Source organism: Colletes latitarsis, chromosome 7 (assembly GCF_051014445.1).
Source record: "Colletes latitarsis isolate SP2378_abdomen chromosome 7, iyColLati1, whole genome shotgun sequence".
In the NCBI taxonomy this organism is placed as follows: domain Eukaryota; kingdom Metazoa; phylum Arthropoda; class Insecta; order Hymenoptera; family Colletidae; genus Colletes; species Colletes latitarsis.
This window is the reverse complement of record NC_135140.1, coordinates 5,819,277-5,838,965: the sequence shown is the minus strand read 5'-3', so window position 1 is coordinate 5,838,965 and position 19,689 is coordinate 5,819,277. Positions and strand designations below refer to the sequence as shown.

The following is a 19,689-nucleotide window of genomic DNA, read 5'->3' as shown; positions in this document are numbered from 1 at the left end:
ATTTGTGAATTTTAATAGGGTTACAAAAATAAGTACTGAAACAAAGTTTAGGTTATGTAGCTTAGAATGGCCTGAAATAAAAATTTTACTTTTTAAATATAGCATAATGAATTCTTCAAACAATGTTCTCTGTATTCGTGTCTTTTTCGCTCGTTGAACCTTATCGTATGATAAGTCGTTGAATTCGTCTCGACGGCTATCGTGAAATATAAAAAGAAATACAAGTATCGTTTTAAAAAAGTGTCACGGCGTTATCGTTTCGCGTATAACAAATGGTAAAATTTTTTCCGTTTCCATTTGCTTTTCTTCCAAGAGCCATCCGCGAGAAAAACTGTGAAAAGTGGACACCTTTTGTATAGCGCTATCTTTAATCTGATACTCTTAATGAGCAAAAGTTCATAAGATACCAGTTTCTTCCAACTCTGTTGCTGATTTTGACTCGAATTAAAATTTTCGAAACACGTTTGCAACGTGTGCGTATACTTTGAGGAGCTGCAATTTAAAAAGAATCGATTCGTTGACCGCTTGATCCAAGACTATCTCCTCAATGAAACAGTTGCTTTTTATCCTTCCTTAGCGCCCCAACAAGTGTAAGACTTTGTTCTAATAGGTGCTTTGCAAGGGGGGTACTTGAAAACCAATTATCGACGGTTGCATTCCTTCCTGATCCCTCAATGGCCTACACTAATCGCATTACCGCATCCAAAGCAGTATTAGGAATCTTATAGGGGCCTCTGATCGAATACCTGCATATGCATTGAACACCCCCACCCTTGGAAGGATAACGCTAAAGCTCACGATTTAAGATCGAATCTTCCAATAGTGTCGAATGGAGAGAATAATACATATCAATAGGGGGATATTTAAATTAGATATATCTGATTTAATATCCACTAATTTTTAAATAAAAACTCACTTTATTCGTTTTGTGTATTACGAGCTATTATAACAAATTTCAACTATACAATCGAATTGCTTGTTTAGTAATTTCGCGAAACAGTTTAGGAATACGTACAGGCGAGAATCGTAATTTTCAAAGGGATGCCACGGGCAAAATGGCTCGTAAGAACGAGAATAATAAGAAGAAAGCTCGCGTAACAACTTAATAAAATCTTGTTTTCGCGAAACGAGCGAGCCCTCCGAATTAGTCGTTCGTTTTCGTTCTGCGGACGCTGTTGGGAATTTTTATGCGGCCCAAATGATCGTGTGGCTATCGATACCAGGTCGGATAATCGCAGGTGATTCCCGTGATTTTTATTGGCGTCGCAATTAAGGCTGCTCCCGTTAAAAGGAGATTCGTTTGAAGAGAGACGCCGTTAAAAGGAGCCGTGTCTTTTTTCTTTCTTGGGGATCGAGGATGCTTCGACTTAAAGTGGTTACGCACGCACAGCCTATAAATATTCTTTAGCTGGACGTTGGGTTCTCGCGTTACAGCAGGACCACTGATTGAGCTCTAGCGCCGCTAGATTGGCCAAAACTTTAAATACGAGCAAGATTAGGCTTGCCTACGTGCCATCGTTACACCGTTTCGCTTTGGGTATGTTGGGATTGGCTACTTTGATGCATGGGCCAACGCTCGGAGCACGTTTGCAGAAGAGGAATAGTCTCGTAGGGAGAATACAGGATCTGAAAATTATTTGCATCAAGCGACTCCTTATCAAAAACTGAAAAATAACTTCTTTTCCCCCCTTCTGCTTCGTACGTATACATCACGAGTAAATATCGTCGAACGAGATTCGTGTTTGTAAATACGACGATGCTTGGATAACTGTGACTCATTTTCGATCGGATAAGTGAACGGTATGCATCTCCACTACTGAAAGGGGACTCCACACACCACACGAAGCTCAACGTCGAGTAGTATAACCTGATCTGGGCTCGAACATCGACGAAACAATACATACACAGTACATAATGCAAAGATGAAACTTTTTTATTTTTATGTTTTTCTTAAACGAAACATTTTACTAATGTATTCGTGAGTGTTTTCTAATTAAAATAAGTCCAAACTCGATATAATTTGTTTTTAACCTGCTTCTAATACAGTATAAAGTCGCGTTAAATACGATTAAATACGCAAATATGTTAGAAAAGGTCTCATTAACAGAAAATAAAAAGTAAATATGTTTCTCATTGCGTTATTCTTATTTTCTTTCCTCCCTGGGGACTGAAAATTAACCGTACTTTCCCAACTACGAGACTTTGGTTCTGTGTTTCTCGCAATTATCCAAGATTTGCTATAACGTCTATGCAACATTTGCAAGCTATTGGTATTCTTGATACAGAAAAAATATTTTGGCAATTTCTCTTGTCGTATACCTTGGATTCTGTTAAATTAAATTCGTTGATCTTCCAAGTCGAGGTCTCCATCTTGAAATCTTTTGAACCACTCACGAATGGTACGTTTATTAATAGTTTTATCACCCTAAACACTACGAAAAAGCCTCGAGTACCGAAAATGAATATTCCGATCGTCTAAAAATCGTTCTTCCCTCGACTCAAATACAAGTCTGTATAGGTTCTCTGATAGAGTTTTTCAGTCTTCGAAATTTTCCGAGTATTTTCGCTGGCAGCTTGCTCCTCGTATACATGGCCCGAAGTATTTCAATACTGGTAATAGGTGTTGAATAAACAAATGTTTTTATGTGACTCCAAAAATAAAAGTTCAACGGGTTTAAATTTAGAGGACGACCAGACCCGACAATAAGTTCTGCGCGACCTATAGACAGAGGATATCCGTCTGTTGGAAAATCGTTCGTTTAAGAACTGTCTGGCTAGAATATGGCGGTGCAGCGTCATCATGCATAAACCACGTGCAACCCGTACGTGTATTGGAATTTCTTCCAATAACTCGTGCAATTGATTACCCGATAAATTGACACAAGATTGATCTGTTAGCTTCCCATTAAGGAAAACAAGGGGTCATCGGACATTGTACAAGAATAATATAATCGAATCGGTTATATCAGCTCTGTTTACGATCTGTTTTTCATGTCTAGGATGTCCTCGAGTTTCGTTTAAATGATAGCGTAAAAAATATAATCGGAGTTCTTCCATTGTCAGTCATAGTTTTAATTTGTTTTTTTATCACGACACGAGTAACTTCATCAATTTGTTTGGTACCCTCGTACAAAACGAGCCAATTCTGAAGGGGAGGCATTTACCGCGACAAAATCGTGACGCGTTTCTTTTATGATTTACTGCCTCAGATCACCCTGTTAGATATGGAATAATACGAATATAATTATTTTACGTCAGTTGTGCTTTTTCCCCCATTTTTTTTTTTTTCGTTTCGCTCGATCCGTTGAAATACGCATTAACGATAATATTCAGATTGGAATTTGTAATCGACGAGTGCGATACGTTCTTGTACGTACCAGTCGTTAGAGGAACTTTTTACAACTTAAACACGGAACCGTGTATTGGGTGACTGAATAATTCAACGCGCGGCTGACAACAACAATTTTCTTACTTCCACGCGATGAATAAATAATTGTTAATTTAATAAAACTTTTGCGGTCTAGCTGGGAAAAAGAGAGTCTTGCATTTTTATAACTCTATTTTTAAGTAAGCACAATCCTGTAATTCCTATTCTCTGCGTTTCACGGGAAAGTTACCAAGTGGATCCACTCCGCGAAATAAAAAGAAAAGAATTCATGTTAGAAACATTCTTTTCTTCGATTTTTTTAAAGTTTGGTTAACATTGAGAAATTTAGAGTGGAGTCGGTAATTTATGGTAGGAAATATCTTTATTCGATAATAAATTTTCCGTTCTAACTTACGACCTGTTTCTTTTAAGCAGCTTCATAATTTCTGTTACCAAAAGTTCTAAATTTTCTGGTCAATCCGATATTGACGATACTTTCGCCTGTCGTGTACTCTTCAAGCAGATTCGAGAACACCTTGAAAACGAAGAAAGACGTTTGCAAAATTCGCCTAACCGTAGCGTCGTGTCATTGAGCACCGATTTTGGACACCAGGAATTAGCGGAGGTCGCTATTTTTAGGTCAAGGATGTGCCATTCGATTCCTTTACCGTCCCCTCTTCTTTTCTGTCTACCATGCTCAGAACACTGTTCTTATTAATTTTCTAAGCTTTGTTGTAACATCTATTTGAAATAATAAATAAAATCTGTCGTTTAAGAAACGAAAAAAAGACATTGATCGAAACTCTATTAATACAATATCCGTTAGTATCGTTAAAAGTTATTATAAGAGTAAAAAATAATCGTTGTGGTGGGGACAATTATATTTGGTAAATCATTTCCTACGAGATCGTGTTTTTGCCACATTTGACAGTCATCGGCGTTCTTTTTAACGAGATCACGTATTCTTTTTTGCTTGATTTGCTAGCTATCGAAACGGAATCAACGGCTTGGAACAGTATAATCTACGGTTGACCTTGAGTATGTAAATTTGTATTGCCAGAACGTAACGTTCCGAAAAAACATTTTGCAAACTGCTGGTATCAGTCCTGGAGGTCGTACTAAAGGTCGTTTGAAGGTTACATTGCGAGTCGTTGAATTACAACACACGTACACAGTAATAGTTAATTCCATTAAACAAAAAATTAGCTTGAAAACTTCAAATTATATGATCTTGAAAAAATTTGAAACGTTACGAAACAATACTAAAAATTGCTAACTCGAAGATTAATCCTTAGTAATCGATAATTATATCACAATTAAAAACAATATTTTCTCGAGAAAAAATTTGTAAAATCTTATAGAATCAGCAGGCGTTAGCTTGAAATTTCGAGCGAAAAGGGTTAAGATGGAAGTTTCGATCGCTCCTCTTTACGGAACAAAAAGACGATAGTATCAAATAATTTGGTTTAGATATAAGGGTAAGATAAAATACGAAGATCGTCGAGGAGCTTTAACCTGTCGAATGCGGCAATCCCATTACGCAAAGCCTTACTTCCTGTCTCGGCGTCTACAAGAATTTATCGCGGGAAGTGGGTCATTCGATAGAAATTGATTCTCGATAGAAAATCGCGAGCGTTAATTCTCCGTTAATCCATCGTTAAAATTTAATTCTCTTTTTCAAATCAACCTCTCGTTAAACAAACAATTACTACTAACCCCTTGCCATACAATGACGCGTCCGACTCGTCACAAGTTCTTGATGTCAAGATTCACAATTATGAGAATTATGCCACTCACTCGTCATCGAGCCTTATAAATTAAAATCGACAGATTCTAACATTCACGAGGTGTTCGTAAATCTATTCTTCTTCTCTAAATAAAATATTATACATTTGAAAGATTACATTAAATCGTACGTCAAGGGGTTAATATTGCTTCGGTGAATTTTAGTAATCTCCTCTGTTTAAGAGCGCATCGGTAGTGCTTCCACTGTTTTAAATTCGCGAAAGTAGACGATGGAGGCGGAATCGAACATGTTTCGTTCGTCCAGGAGTCTCAGGCTGGAAAACCGCGTTCCTTACGCATCGCGTTATCGCGTTGCAAGGCACGTTTTAGTGTTACTCGTCGCAGTCACCGATGCAGCCGTGCACCGAGTGCAAGGTATATCGTCGTTGCTTTCTTACTTCTTGTTCTCATGGTACGTACACGCCGTCTTTAAGCCCGGAATAGATTTAGGAAGCGTCGAGCTATGCGACGGGGCTTTGCCAAGTCTCTTGGTACATGAATGAGTTAGTTGCATGTGCGTACACGTGCTGCGCTAATTTATAGCATCGCGACGAATGGAGCGGAGATCCGAGCGCGAAAATTGCAAATCCTACAGGATCGTCGCAGCGATACGTTTCGGTCGCTCGTGAACAACGATCACGATCATCGTCGAACTCCACTCCAAAACGAAACCCCAAAAACGTGTCGACGCATCAAATTTGATCTCGTGTCCTCATTCTGACAGGACAATATTTATTATTCCATTATAATTATGGGACATTTTTCAGCGTTGTTGTGTGATTGAAACAGTCTTTCTCCACCCTAAACAAATAACCAAAATGGCTATTATTTTGCTACAAAATGTCTGAATCGTCGATTTGAATAACTGTTACTTAATGCAATTATAAATTAATCGATTCATTTTCCGGATTTTAATTTCTTAGGGGTTTTTTTTTATTCACTACCAGATTAAAACCGTATAATATTCTGCAAAAGTAAAATTTTTATTTTAGACCATTGTAAGCTACATAACCTAAAATTTACTTCACTAGTGACCTTGTTAAAATTCACAAATTCTATCCAAATTCATTTCCCTGAACGTCTTAACTTGAGAATTAATTTTTCTAGTATCATAGTGGTAAATCCTGTCACCTACATATGGGTGACGTGGCAGTCGATGTGTTAATGTAGTCGAAAGAACTAGACGTACGCTTGTTCTTAATATGTTCATAAATTTTCTCTCGAGTACTTTTTCGTTGCAAAAACTCATGCAACAGCCCTCGACAGATTTATGTGCATAAAAAGGCTGTTTAATAATAATGTATCTACTGTAATGTATCCACAACGACGCTGAATTGGTTTCTGTGCCTTCTAACGGATCGAAAAAAAATTACAGTTTTATTTTTAGAAAGCCCCGGACGATAGATTATGGTAGTTCGAAAAACCAAACGGAAACGGTTTGCAAAAAATATATTGTAATTTTCCGGTGGACCTCCGCGTATCAAATTATGCGGGACAGAAAAACTTCGAATAGGTGCACTAACATCGGAAGTAATCGAGGTGATCGGGTTACGTGGTTCACCTTGTATATTCCTGTCCGGTGTTAAAAATAGCATTAACTGTGAAAACTGTTACATTGCGACTGAATCGTTCGTTGGATTTATTTCAATTTTTCACATTAGTATTGTCGACAACAGCTACTTCTACTCCGGGGGGTTGAAACTTATTTTTTAACAGAACAATTGTGCTTTCTTTTTGAGTGCGTTTCAAACTAAAGAAAAATAAATCTCTTAAATCGTTTATATATTTGAATAGAAGTCACGATAAATTGCAAGAAACAGGATATATCGGAAGAATTATAGATCGTTTATACACTTGGATAGAAGTCACGATAAATTGCAAGAAACAGGGTACACCGAAAGAATTACAAAACAAGTCATCTTGATGATGTTGCTCTAGTGTTTGGTCGAGATAGTAATAGTGGAGCATAGTATTTGATATTTGAAAGGTCGTACATTCTTTTTGGAGCAATTGCGTCGAATTCGTTAGGGATGTTAGGGGTGTAGGTATCGAACCCATCGCCACTCCAGAGAGGCATCCGCTAATCTTAGGCGAGAACGCAGTCATTCAGGTTCGGGCATAGAATAGAATGGGCAAGGGAAGCTTTGTCGTCTGCATCGTAGAACGCAAGGAATTGCGGTGCCTCCATGAATGCCATCCAGAATGAAACTTTCGAGATCGCCCAACTGCTCCGGGAATTACCGCTGTAAAATCTTGGGCTTTGTGAAGTGCCTGCTGCGGAAAAGCATTTACCTGAGAATTTCTCGATAGTAAATTTCGTAAATACATTCGCCTTTGAACAACATCCAAAGGGTGTTATCGGCGCAACGACGCAATTTACTATTAATCCTAGCAACCGTTTAATAGACGGAAAAATATCCACTTCGCACCGGCGATACTAGATCAATTTGTACACTATGATTCGACATCGCTATTTTTAGTAATGTGACTCACAGTTTGGTAAATTCTGAATCACATTACAAATGCGCGAAGAAAAATATAGTGAGAATAATATTTCTAGAGATAATTTTAAAGTTCGAACCCTCTGCTTTCGAATTTTCAATTTCCTCCATAGATCCTTTTACCCTAGAATAACTAAAGGATTCGGTCTTTAAAGTTTATCGTACTTATTTTCGCGAAGTTAGATCGAGTACGTCGACTTGATATTTTTGGGAATTTATATTTTTAACGTCGGGGGATAGGGAGAACGGGGAAAGTTTTAGTGGAAAGATTAGTTGTAAGGATGTTAGGTCTCGAAGGTGGATCGTATTAGCTCCGCCTTATCGGTTTTAAAGGAACATCTTGTAACCAGACTTTGGAAAAGGTTCATTTTATTTTTCAGAAGAGGAGCCGCTGGAAAATAATAGGACGAACGGGAATCACTCGGCAGGTTCACGAGGAAGTCCCGTGATCTCGAGCACGCGTGTAACGCCACCCTCGGCGAGCGCGAATCCAGGCCATCTGACCGCCCTCCACTCCACATCGCACCATCATCTCTCTATTCACCAGCAACAGCAGCAACAACAACCGCCGCAGCAACAACAGCCACATCACCACCACCACCATCATCACAACAATCACAACAGCACGCATAATCCTTACGTGGAAAATCACAATTCGAATCATTCGCAGCAGAACACCGGTAATCTCGTCGTCGACGTTGAACCGAGCCACGATAGTAAAAAGCATCGAAACGGGTAAGGAAACCTTTTAATTTTGATTAAATCCGGAAAATTAGAAACTCTCATTTTTCTTAATCGTCAATCATTCTATCGGGAAACATTAACTCGAATTCAGAGAAAAAAGATATCGTTGTTAGATTTGGAAAATGTCTTACTTTTACAAGTCTCACTGTGTTTAAAATTTATTATAGCCGAAGTAAGCGAAATAGGAATACATTTGGTTCTATGCTATGTTTTTAAATACAATTTATATTTATTGTGTTTTGAACAACGAGGCACATTTTTTGGAAGATGTTCGTTTATTTCACGAGGATCTTAGAAAGGTTTAAAGTACGTTAATTTAACCCTTTCGGCGTTAAAACGTAGTTACATTTTTTTTTTTATTAATTATATTCCCCAAACGCTTATGGGAGTTGATATAAATGGCTATAAAACCGAAAGGGTTAATACCCACACTGCCATTTTATACACCGTTGATTGGCTTTAATTATACTTTAACCGTAGCTTTTATAGCGCATAACACGTATATAAATCTTTTATATTGAAAAACGTATCTATCGAATAATATGGTAAGAAATATTTTGAATTGATTTGTATCATCATACTTCATTACGGAGTAAATCGTTTTTGGAGTAACTGTTTTCACCTTTCTGGAACTGAAATAACACAATACGAATAAAATACACCATGTAAACGATTTTAATAAATTTATACTCGGAAGATGCGATGAAATGTCAGTTTCCAAAATCTTCTAGATTACATATATACAATTCAGAATGAAGTCGGCGATTAAAATAGGTACTGTAAGATTCAATTATGGAAAAAACAAATAGAATGTAATTGTTTTTACACGCATCTAAAAAGAACAAAGACACAGGGCGTGTGTGTGCGAAAGCGTGAATTGCGTCTAACAGGATTTGTAGTGGGGAAAGTGACCCTGAACGGCCAAAACCTTTTGCCTCGACCGAAACGAGCATTAAATGGTAGTCATATTAGTTCAGTTTCAGTTTTGTCGTCGGCCATTAACATCTGTTAATTATGGTACCCACGTCACCCTTCCTTAAACAAATCCTGATATTTTACTTAACTTTTTTTTAAAAGTTTTCATTTATGTTTTGCGTTCTTTTAATATATCTATAACGATTAAAATAATAACGTACTATTCAAAGCAATTAATGGATCGCGATTATGCATAATTCGAAAGCTCCAGTCAAGAGATTAGGAATAATAAATTCGAACAGCCGATCCTCTAATTATTTTGAGTAGCGTATATCGGTGAAAAAAAACAATTGTGTAACGACGGTAGTGGACTCGTTGCAAGTTAGGCTTAACGATACGTATTAATCAGAGACTTGATACAAAAATTCGTATATCGCGGCTATGTATACTTTCCTAACGACCAACAAGAGTACCATATTAAGTAATCATAATTATAATATACGCAATTATAACAATTATACGATCGTAACCACGAGACGCTCGACAAGCAATAAACTTATAACGAATTCATTTTTATTAACTATCGTCGCACGTTTATTACTTCTTGAGAGACGGAATCGTCAACGGGAAGTTCCCGTTTTGCATTATCTTTTTCATTCTCTATCCCCCACAAATGCGTTTCAACGTTCGTTCGTTTCTATTCTGTGCTTTTCTACCGATCTCCTTCTATGTTTCTCTCCTTCGCCGTTCCTCCTTTTCCGTCCCTCCGGAGTCTCCGTCTTTCTCTCGCTGCCGATATGTCAGCCTGTTGCTTCGTACTCTCTTTTTCTCCCCCCCCCCTCTCTTTCTCTCTCTCTCTCTCTCTCTCTCCACCCGTCTTCTCTGTTCTTTCTTTTCTCGATGCACAGGCAGCAGCGTCGACGAGGCAAAGTCTGCTGCTACCCATTCACGCGGTGCACGTGTCCAGGGTGAATGGCACGTGCACGGTGCGTTGCTTACCGCGTCGCGTTACCGTGAGACCGAGACGCCTAGTGACGCGGTCGCATGATCGTCGCATAGGACTAAAGGTCCGTTTTCACGTCAAACTTACAGTCGATACAGATTTTTCGCTCCAAATTCAATTTTTTGCAAATTAACGCGCTGACTGCCACGTCTATTTCCCGTGTCTATGAATTTCCTCAACATTTGTTTAACCCTCGAATAACCGGGTCACTTTTGACCCATTGCTGAATTTTTACTACACATGCTTTGCACACAACTTTTTGGTACAGGGTGTTATCTAATAATTTATCTAATAATTTATAGTTTGTTTAAAAAATGTAAAATTCAACATGTACATACAACTTTGTTATGTTTTATTACATGTTCTTTACATATAAATCGTGACCATTTGGCACATTTGGTACCATATTTATTATCGTTGTCTATAGATATGCAGGGTGTTCGACCAAACCTGGGAAAAATTTTAATGGGAGATTCTAGAGGCCAAAATAAGATGAAAATCAGGGATACTAATTTGTTGATTGAGGCTTCGTTAAAAAGTTATAGAAACATTTCCGATCACACAATATATTTTCGGTAAAGAATTTTTTTCTCGAAAATGATTAGGATTTCGGGAGTATGTCTATTGACCAAAACTGACTGCAATTGACCCCCCTAGCTAAAAATAATTTTTTTAGAACAATTTTAAATGTTTTAATTTTGTCGATAAATTTCACATTTTCTCGAATTTTTTTCTCAGAAGTGGGTAGGATTTCGAGGGTATGTCTATTCACAAAAAATGATTGTAATTGACCCCCGCAACTGAAAATAATTTTTTTAGAATGATTTGAAATTTTTTCTTTTCACCGCAAAATTTAGGCACCTACCCCCTGTCGATTTTTCTTCAAAATTCGTTTTCGATTTTTAATAATTTTGTGTGACGCCCTACAGAAAAGTTGTTTAATACTTTTTTGTAGGTATCCATGAGCTCTACTTCAGAAAAAAGTTTCATTGAAATATATTCTCTATTGTAAGAGTTATGGCTGTTTGAAAATTGGACCATTTTTATGGGGTTTTTCTCATTTTGCAATGTCAAGGATCAACTTTTCGAATATTTTTGCAATTTCTACATATTCCTCACTAAAATACGCGTTTTTTGGTTTTTTAAACATTAAAATCCTTCAATCCGTTCAGAAGTTATGACGGTTTAAAGATACGCACAACATTTTGGAGTAACATTTCTGGCCAGAAATTATACTTTCGGTAAGGAATTTTTTTCTCGAAAATGGTTAGGATTTCGAGGGTATGTCTATTGACCAAAAATTAATGTAATTGACTCCCGCAACCGAAAATATTTTTTCCAGAATGATTTGAAATTTTTTAATTTCGTCGAAATATTTGTCCATCTTCCGGAATTTTTTTCTCGAAAGTGCGCAGGATTTCGGGGGTATGTCTTTTGACCAAAAATGCTTGTAATTGATCCCTGCAAATGAAAATATTTTTTTAGAAGGATTTGAAATTTTGTAATTTAATTTTGTTAATAACTTTTTAACGAAGCCTCAATCAACAAATTTATATTCTTGATTTTTGTTTTATTTTGGCCTCTAGAATCTGCCATTAAAATTTTTTGAATGTACAAAAAGTATTTTATTTAGCTCGAACTGGCTCGAAATGGTAAATTTATTATACAAATTCGTTCATATTTTCCTGTGAATTAAGTTTCGTTTCATCGTCGAGATAAATACCTACAGTTTTATTTTGAGGTTAAATATCGTTTGTGCGATCAAGTTCGAGTTGATAGAATTAGCTTCCTGTCACTCTAGATCCAAAGTGGAACCGCGAAGTGTCAAGTATCTACATATTTTCCTTTCTCTATTCTAGACCGTGCACAATTCGATCCGGTACTAGAGAAGTGCACAATAAATTGGAGAAAAATCGAAGGGCGCACTTGAAGGAATGCTTTGAGCTACTAAAGAGGCAGCTACCGTCGCAGGATGAGAAAAAGTCTTCGAACCTTTCCATTCTACACGCCGCGAACAGGCATATACAGGTATGCAAACTAACGTTATCATTCATGCTGTTTTAATCGATTAAACTACATTCTGTTCTCGAGATTATCATGTATCCAAAGTTATTTTCACTCTTCAAGCGAAACATTATTTATATTATTAGTATACAACATAAAAATTAGAGATATTTCATTATTATGAAAGACTACGAATACAACTTGTCTTTAAAAAGGTCTCGAAAGAAGGAAATAACTGGATTAGGTTAGGTATAAAAGTATGTTCGTTATGTACAATGTGTTTCAAACTTACTCAATCAATTTGAGCAAACATTAAATGAATTTTATAAATAATGTAAATATACTTTATATTTGATGCTGACATTTATAATGTTTCTTATCTTAGCTTAGAAAACAGCTTGTCCCAGTTTCTAAAATCGCCCTGTATAGCAAATTGAGTCATAGCTCGCTCCTCCAGACTTATCGTTGATTTCAACACGACTTCTGGAGCGCGAAATAACAGTCAACAGCGATTACAGTCTGCTTGGTTTGGATTTTTTCACCATCATCCTTGAACGTTCACGTGAATTTTTCTTTTTCTGATCGATATTTGTGCCTGCGGTTGCAATAGTTATGTCGTCTATATCTTATCAACGGCCTTCCAAGCTCGATTTCGTTCCACGCTACACGCATACTCTTCTTGCCTTTTTTTTTCCTTTTTCTTTTGCGTATCCCGTATCTCTGGCATGCGTGTATATGCATTTAACTACACTCGAAAGCGATTTATTATAATGCCCCTGCCTTCGCGTACCTGCTGCGCTCAACCGTAGCAATAACAAATTTTTCCTCGAAAGCAAGTAAAACGTTAATTAAGTATAAAGCAATTCAATGTTGTGGTATCGCGTGGCACTTGAATTTCGAATTCGAGTTGCATATTCGATTCAAGGTCGATGCACTCCAACGATTTGACGTTTATTGTGTCTCGCGATATCGGGGACTCGACCTTTGAAATGTAATCGAAATTAATAAACCGAAAGTGACGATGTTTGTACATGGTAATAACACTATATACGACAAATAAGTGCTGATCAATTAATCTTCGTTCTGTTAATCATACTACATATCGGCGCGTGATGTAACCAGACAACGGTTTCCAAACCGAGTACCGCGAGAAATCACAATTAAAACTTAAAGAAACGAAATAAATAAACTTCTAAATCGGTTAAATGTAGTAATTTTTAACATTATTTTTATTGATTTATTCGTGTGTCAGCTTGGTTATAAATTTTATGTTATAAACGTAAGATATAGTAATTGACAAAAAACACGTTGCTATGTAGTCTAGAAAACTAATCTGTTTTTTTTTAAACTTAATATTTAGCATACAGATGCCATAGTACCGTAGAATAGCGAATGTTTTTTCTATCTTCCATTGTATGAAAATACAAAAAAATCCGGTTTAATCTATTCCGGTTCGACCGTCATCCGTTTATTTCGGTCCAATTTTGGACGAGTTACGAAACGGACATTAACTTCACGTGGTACGACCAGAAGATTGCGCCTCCCCGCGAAGGTCGACCACACCTCCTCCTTTTCCTTCTTTCGTGATTCAACTTCAACCCTCCCACCAGTCTTTGGCCTCTTCCCCTCTTCCGTACCTTTACCCTTTCCCCCTTCACTCGGTCTCTTTCATCCCCTCCTCGGTTCGTTTACTTTCTCTATCTCTTTCTCCACCCTTTTGTTCGTTCTTCGCTTTCCGATTTGTTTCTTTCTAATACGCGCGCGGCATACGTTACGTCGGGTCCCAAACGTACCCACGGAAACCGAACCATCGCATTTCTTTTCCACCTTTCCTACTCATCATTGTTTCTCATTTCACCGCGTGTTCCATCGGTGTATGATTCAACCTTTTCTCCCCCCGAGGAAATTGTTTTTTCATGTTTCTTCTCTTTTCTACGCGGCGGCCACTTATCGCGTCTCTCCGTTATTCCGTCTGCTGCACTGGCTTATTTCTCGTCGCACGTTGTTTCCCCCTCTCCGCAATTCGTCCCTTCCTTGTTTATCGTTCGTGTCTCGTCCGGCTTATCTTCTATCGTTCCTCTCTTTTGTCATTCAACTTTCGCTCTTTGTCTATGCTTCGCACGATGCTACCCCTCACCTCCCCTCGTCTGTTGCGTATCACCGTATTTTCTGTCTGGATACGTTCCATCTCTGCAATTCCTCTCCTCTCCGATTCATTTACTTTCCCTTCCTTCGCCTCTTTTGCCTCCCTCCCTCTCTGTCTCTGGCCAGCGATTGTACACGTAAATTTCCCCTCTCTTTTCGCGATCGTCCGTCTCGCTCCGGGTCATCCTTTTCTTCCTCACCACGTCAAGACGTTCTCGTTGTCCTCGTTCGGCTATCGTTGGCTTTCGTATCTTCCGTCTCTGTTCGCGGTACGCGCGATGCGTGCACGCCGGTTCTCCGTATAGAATCTGTACAGTGGTCCGCTAAGTTGATGTCTCACGGGACGGCACAGGGGTAAAGGGTGCTGGGCCGCCCATTTATCTATCTCGCTCCCTTGCTCTCAGGCAGTCCACATGTGTGTGTAACTGCCACGACGAATAGTGAGCTAGAGATCAATGTGTGCGTGGGAATACGTGTATCCCTTCTACTTCTCCCGCATTCCTTCCGCGAGACTTCAAGTCAGCGGAGGACTGTACCTATATTGGTTCCACGTGACTGTGCGGCCATCGGTGTCACGCCGCATGGCACGTACAGCACACGCTGCTATCCGAACTTTTATCGTTCGGCGCCATTGTTGGCGACTTCGTAAGGTACGAGAAGCGACGCTGCTCTTCAAATATGTCGAAATTGCCAGACGATTTTCCGCACCGGTTGCGGTCAAACGCAATTACAACAACGATCGTAAGTTCTGGACGATTTTTCCGAATACATTGTGTCACAGGATAAATCGTTAACCGTAAATAATATTTCGTTCGACATACGAGATGGAACGCAAAAATGTAAAATAAAAATTATTCTATGAAACATATTACATATTATTATTTTGATTAATACAAATTTTCTTCGTCAAGTTCTTGCTGACTTAATATTTGATACTGAATTTTTGTAGTATTTTTACATAATATTATATTATCGATGTATGTTATATAAGGTTGGAGAAGCATTATACTCCTTTGCCAATTTAATTTTTCTACTACATTCAAGTCCTAAGTTTGAATGGGCTATATTAAGATTTAAATTTTTTATACGATTTATTCGACGAGGATCGATCTATTTTCCGTTTGATCAAATGTTTTTGAATTTTGGGATTGATTCGGAGTCGCCTTCGGGCTGTGGATAATCTAAAATTCTGCGTGGAACTCCGCGACATGCAAATATACCGCACGATTACCGACGCAATAATAACTTCGCGAATAGCTGCCAGACTTTCGAGATCGTTGAGTAAGCTACTGTATTATTTTGGAGATTAGTAGAACCTCCGTGGATATCAAATAGTATTATTTTACTTATTAAATTATATTTTTGTCGTTAAAGCTTGCTTGTTTCGTACCGCCTGCTAAAGAAATCAATAGACATAGATAAACGTATGTTTATATATGCATGGACAGAAATTGAAGTGCAATGTAATTATTAAAGCTTAAGTGCCATAATTACAGAATGTTCCATTAACAAAGTCGGAGCACGGTTAATAAATATCGTATAGTGGTGTATAAAAGGGTGTTTAAAAAAGTTAAGTTCAGCTTCGTGGAACATCCTCGTGCATCTGAAATTTTCTTTATCTTTTTATTAAATTTGCTCATCTATGAGTCGAAGCCAACGATCTCGATGACACGGGCAGATAAAAGGTAGAAAAAAATGAGCGTGTAAGCTATTTACGTATATTCGAACGCGATACTGTGTTACGAATCCTGTTGGAGGCAGTTTGACCACGTGCTTGTAGTCGCGCGTGCGCTTATTCATGCAACGATCTTCCTTCTCCTTCCGCTTCGACCCCCCCCTCCACAGTTTCCTTCTCTGTTTAACCTTCGTGGCCCTCGCGTGTCCATCTATTTCTGTTTCTGTATCTCCGTCCTTCTCCGCGGTACGTATTCCCCTCCTTTCGCTCGTCCCCTCCTTGTTCCTTGTGTTGTGTTACTGTAGCCGTCGCTATCCTCGTCTCTTCCCGTCCCGTTCCCTCCATTTTCTTTACACCGTGCTCTTTGTTCCTCCAAGGGAAGAAACACTGTCTCCTACTCGGCTCTGTTTATCTTTGTGTGCGCAAGTGGCTATCTCGGTCATCTCTTTTCCGTCCGCCTGGCGTTCTTCTTCGCGCGCGGTCGCGTTGCTCTCCTTTCTCCTTCGACTCTCCCTCCTCCCCCTCCTTCTCCTCCCACTCCCCACCCTCTATAGACAGCTCTACCACGTGCACTATATCAGCGCGCGCCGGTAGCACTAACATTCGCTGTCGCGTGCGTTCTTTCGCGAAATATTTTTGCTGATGTCATACGGGACCGCTTATCGCGTTTTGAAGAAAAGACAAGCTTTCTGACCGTCGTACGCGACACGTACGAGTTATTGTTTTCGCATACCCTCGTGTACAATGTATTCGGAGCAGGGCTGATTTGTTTGCCAGATATACGAACTAAAATGTAATTTAGCCATTCTTCTGTTGTTCTTTTAATTAGAATGTATATTCATGCCCATGCGTTACGATATTAATATTTATAAGTTCCAGAAGTTTAAATATCCAAATTTAATTATAGAATCTTCGATTTGCGTGTCTTTTCGAATACCTAGAACGGTCCGAGCGAACACGAACCGCGACGCGCGCTGGATCAGATTCGAACTGGACGCATTAAGAATTTCGTCCTTGCATATTTTTATCCTCTTCTCGTCGACTTCTTTGAAGGCGTGTGTATTGCTAACTGTTGGTGTTCGTTGTCACGTGCACGTTCCTTCGCGTATGTTCCACCACGTTGACGTCAAATACAAGGCTTATCGTATTTCGAGGCAGAGGTGTCCTGAATCTGCAGGAGTATCATGTGACGTTCGCGAGAAGGTATTCTCGAAAGTGAAGTGAAAACATTTCCATCGGCTTTCACTCACTTTTCTTACGTGTGCGACAGGATATTTCTAAAAAAAAGTACTCGACATATACACTGGTTAACAGTCACCGTACAGAAAAAATTCCTTATTAAGGTTTTATTATTATTCTACTATTTCTGTCTAAATAAAATTCAAACTTTGTAGTTGCAAAACTTTTTAGGTGATTTTGACTTAGACTATAATTTGTAGATATCTACACGGAATTATATATTTTTTAAATATTTTCTCTACCATTTCCTCGTTCAGGCGTTATTTCAAATGACTGAAATTGATGAAATACTAAAAGTAGAATTTAGTTTTGCATTTTGCACTCTTCGAATCGGAGTATAATTAATTTTTGTAGGTCAGCGAGTATGTCACGAGACCCGCGAACGTTCCCATCGAAAATTATCGACGTTAGGATAGTTTCGTATGGCATTTCTTCATCGTTGCGATAACTTTGTTGCAGACGTTGAGGAGAAAGGAACGAGACTACGAGCACGAAATGGAAAGGCTCGCGAGGGAAAAGATCGCTGCTCATCAAAAATTATTAGCTTTGAAAAAAGAGCTCGCGGCTACCTGGGATCACATTGATTTTAATACTCTTTTGCCGGAACAGAATTCTGCTGTCGACGCAATAGCTACGAAAAGTGGTAAGTTTCACAATTAAATGCAAACTTAGATAGTAAAAAAAAAACAACAGAAACTATGTCCCTTTCATTTGTTGCATGTTCTTAATTTGTGTTTAAAATATTTAATATTATCAAAGATATAGTTATTTTTAAATGGATCCCCTTTTGTTGAGCATGCCTTCATGATTGCCACGATTCCGACTGTTCTGCTTATCTAAAACGAACGAACCAGAAACCATTTTGTTCAGATGTGGCCATGCCACAAACATGGCAGATATAAAAATTGTGCAAAAATATTGAAAAATGAAACATCGACAGCATTTCAAATTCGGTTTATCGTTTGTAAAAAAAACATTGGATTTTGACAATTTTAGTACGAGCAATAAAGACTAGAATAGCCCCTTAAATGATAGTAAAGGTGCTGTTCGAACGGCGTGTTAACGAAATCGTTTGCATTTAAGTTTCAGAAAGTATGGAAGTCGATGTGACTGGGCTCGCTCGAGGAGGCACGAGGTACAGTAGTACCAGTAGCCTGAGCAGCGCGGCCACAGCCAGTTCACCACAAACACTTCAAACCACCAGCACGACTTCCAATATTCATAATCAAGTTGCGACCGCGGCTGTTGTTTGTCAAACGCAGGGTCTGAACCTCGCGCAAAGTTCTAGGGAAAGTCCACCTGCAAGTTCAAGCCCTGGAACGCCCACGCCTAGCATTCCTACTCCGGCACAGGTAAATCGAAACACGAAAGATATACGAGCGAGTCGACGGGCACAGTGTTTTCCGTATTAGTAGCAGATAAAGGGAATTTGCGGACGGTCGGATTAGCGCGGTCGGTTGGCCATCCTTCTCGTAATCCAAAGGTTCCGAGTTCGAATCTCGGTTCAGCTACGTTCGCGCATTGCCCTTTTTCTCGCTGAAAGGGGGACCTCGAAATCGTTAAAGCACCGAACAGCCCGTTGGGCACAACGCGAGTCTCTAGCGTTTGTGTGTGAAACGGTGCGAGAGAAAATACACACTTTAAAGTCACTGTTTATACATGAACTTGTATAAACAGTGTATGCGCGTGCGTACATATTTCTATCGTTATCTGACAACGAGTTTTTTTTTTATCGTAAATGGAACATGGAAAAAGATTTAATTCCTCCGACTCGACGTTTGCGCAATAGTATTTTTTTTTATAACGTTAATGGACTGCGGATTTTATGCATTTGTGTCGTATATTAATAGAGAAAACGTGTGCAAAATGTATGCAGAATATATTTTATGAGATAATTTAATTATATCAATTTTAAGTGCATTGTGTTCTGTGTATGTTTAGCATACGTTCCATTAGAGAATTTTGGGTTTTTATTTTTAATCCGATCGCGCGAACATCGAAGCTATAAGCGTTATCAGGTTATAATTTTTTCATAGATGAGTGCGTTTCAGACGCTTGGCGATCGCGATTATATTTGTGTATTTTGGTTTACGCGACCTCGTAGCGCCGATAAAGATAAAAACGAGTCAAGGTCGGGCAAGGTCATTTCATCAATTAATGCAATATACGAGGCGTTTCATAATCGACGAGCACAACTCTCGTGGCAAATAATTCAGTAGAGAAATTATTTATATTTTACCATAATTTTTTAAATTATTATAAATATACTTTACAAGAAATTAGCAGTCAGTATCTTTGGGAAATTTAATTC

At 38.5% G+C, this 19,689-nt stretch overlaps 1 protein-coding gene across 11 annotated transcripts in view; it reads left to right on the top strand.

The window, feature by feature from the left end:
- Positions 1–19,689, top strand: part of LOC143343142 (uncharacterized) — a 47,463-nt gene that overhangs the window by 18,881 nt on the left and 8,893 nt on the right. For 6 of the 11 annotated variants that reach the window (XM_076767687.1, XM_076767686.1, XM_076767688.1 and 3 more), the window contains 4 exons: positions 8,016–8,388; positions 12,175–12,343; positions 17,838–18,021; positions 18,462–18,730. In XM_076767687.1, coding sequence (XP_076623802.1) covers positions 8,016–8,388; positions 12,175–12,343; positions 17,838–18,021; positions 18,462–18,730 — 995 coding nt within the window. The remainder of the gene's footprint in view (positions 1–8,015; positions 8,389–12,174; positions 12,344–17,837; positions 18,022–18,461; positions 18,731–19,689) is intronic. The other 5 variants (XM_076767691.1, XM_076767690.1, XM_076767693.1 and 2 more) reach the window with 1 other exon arrangement.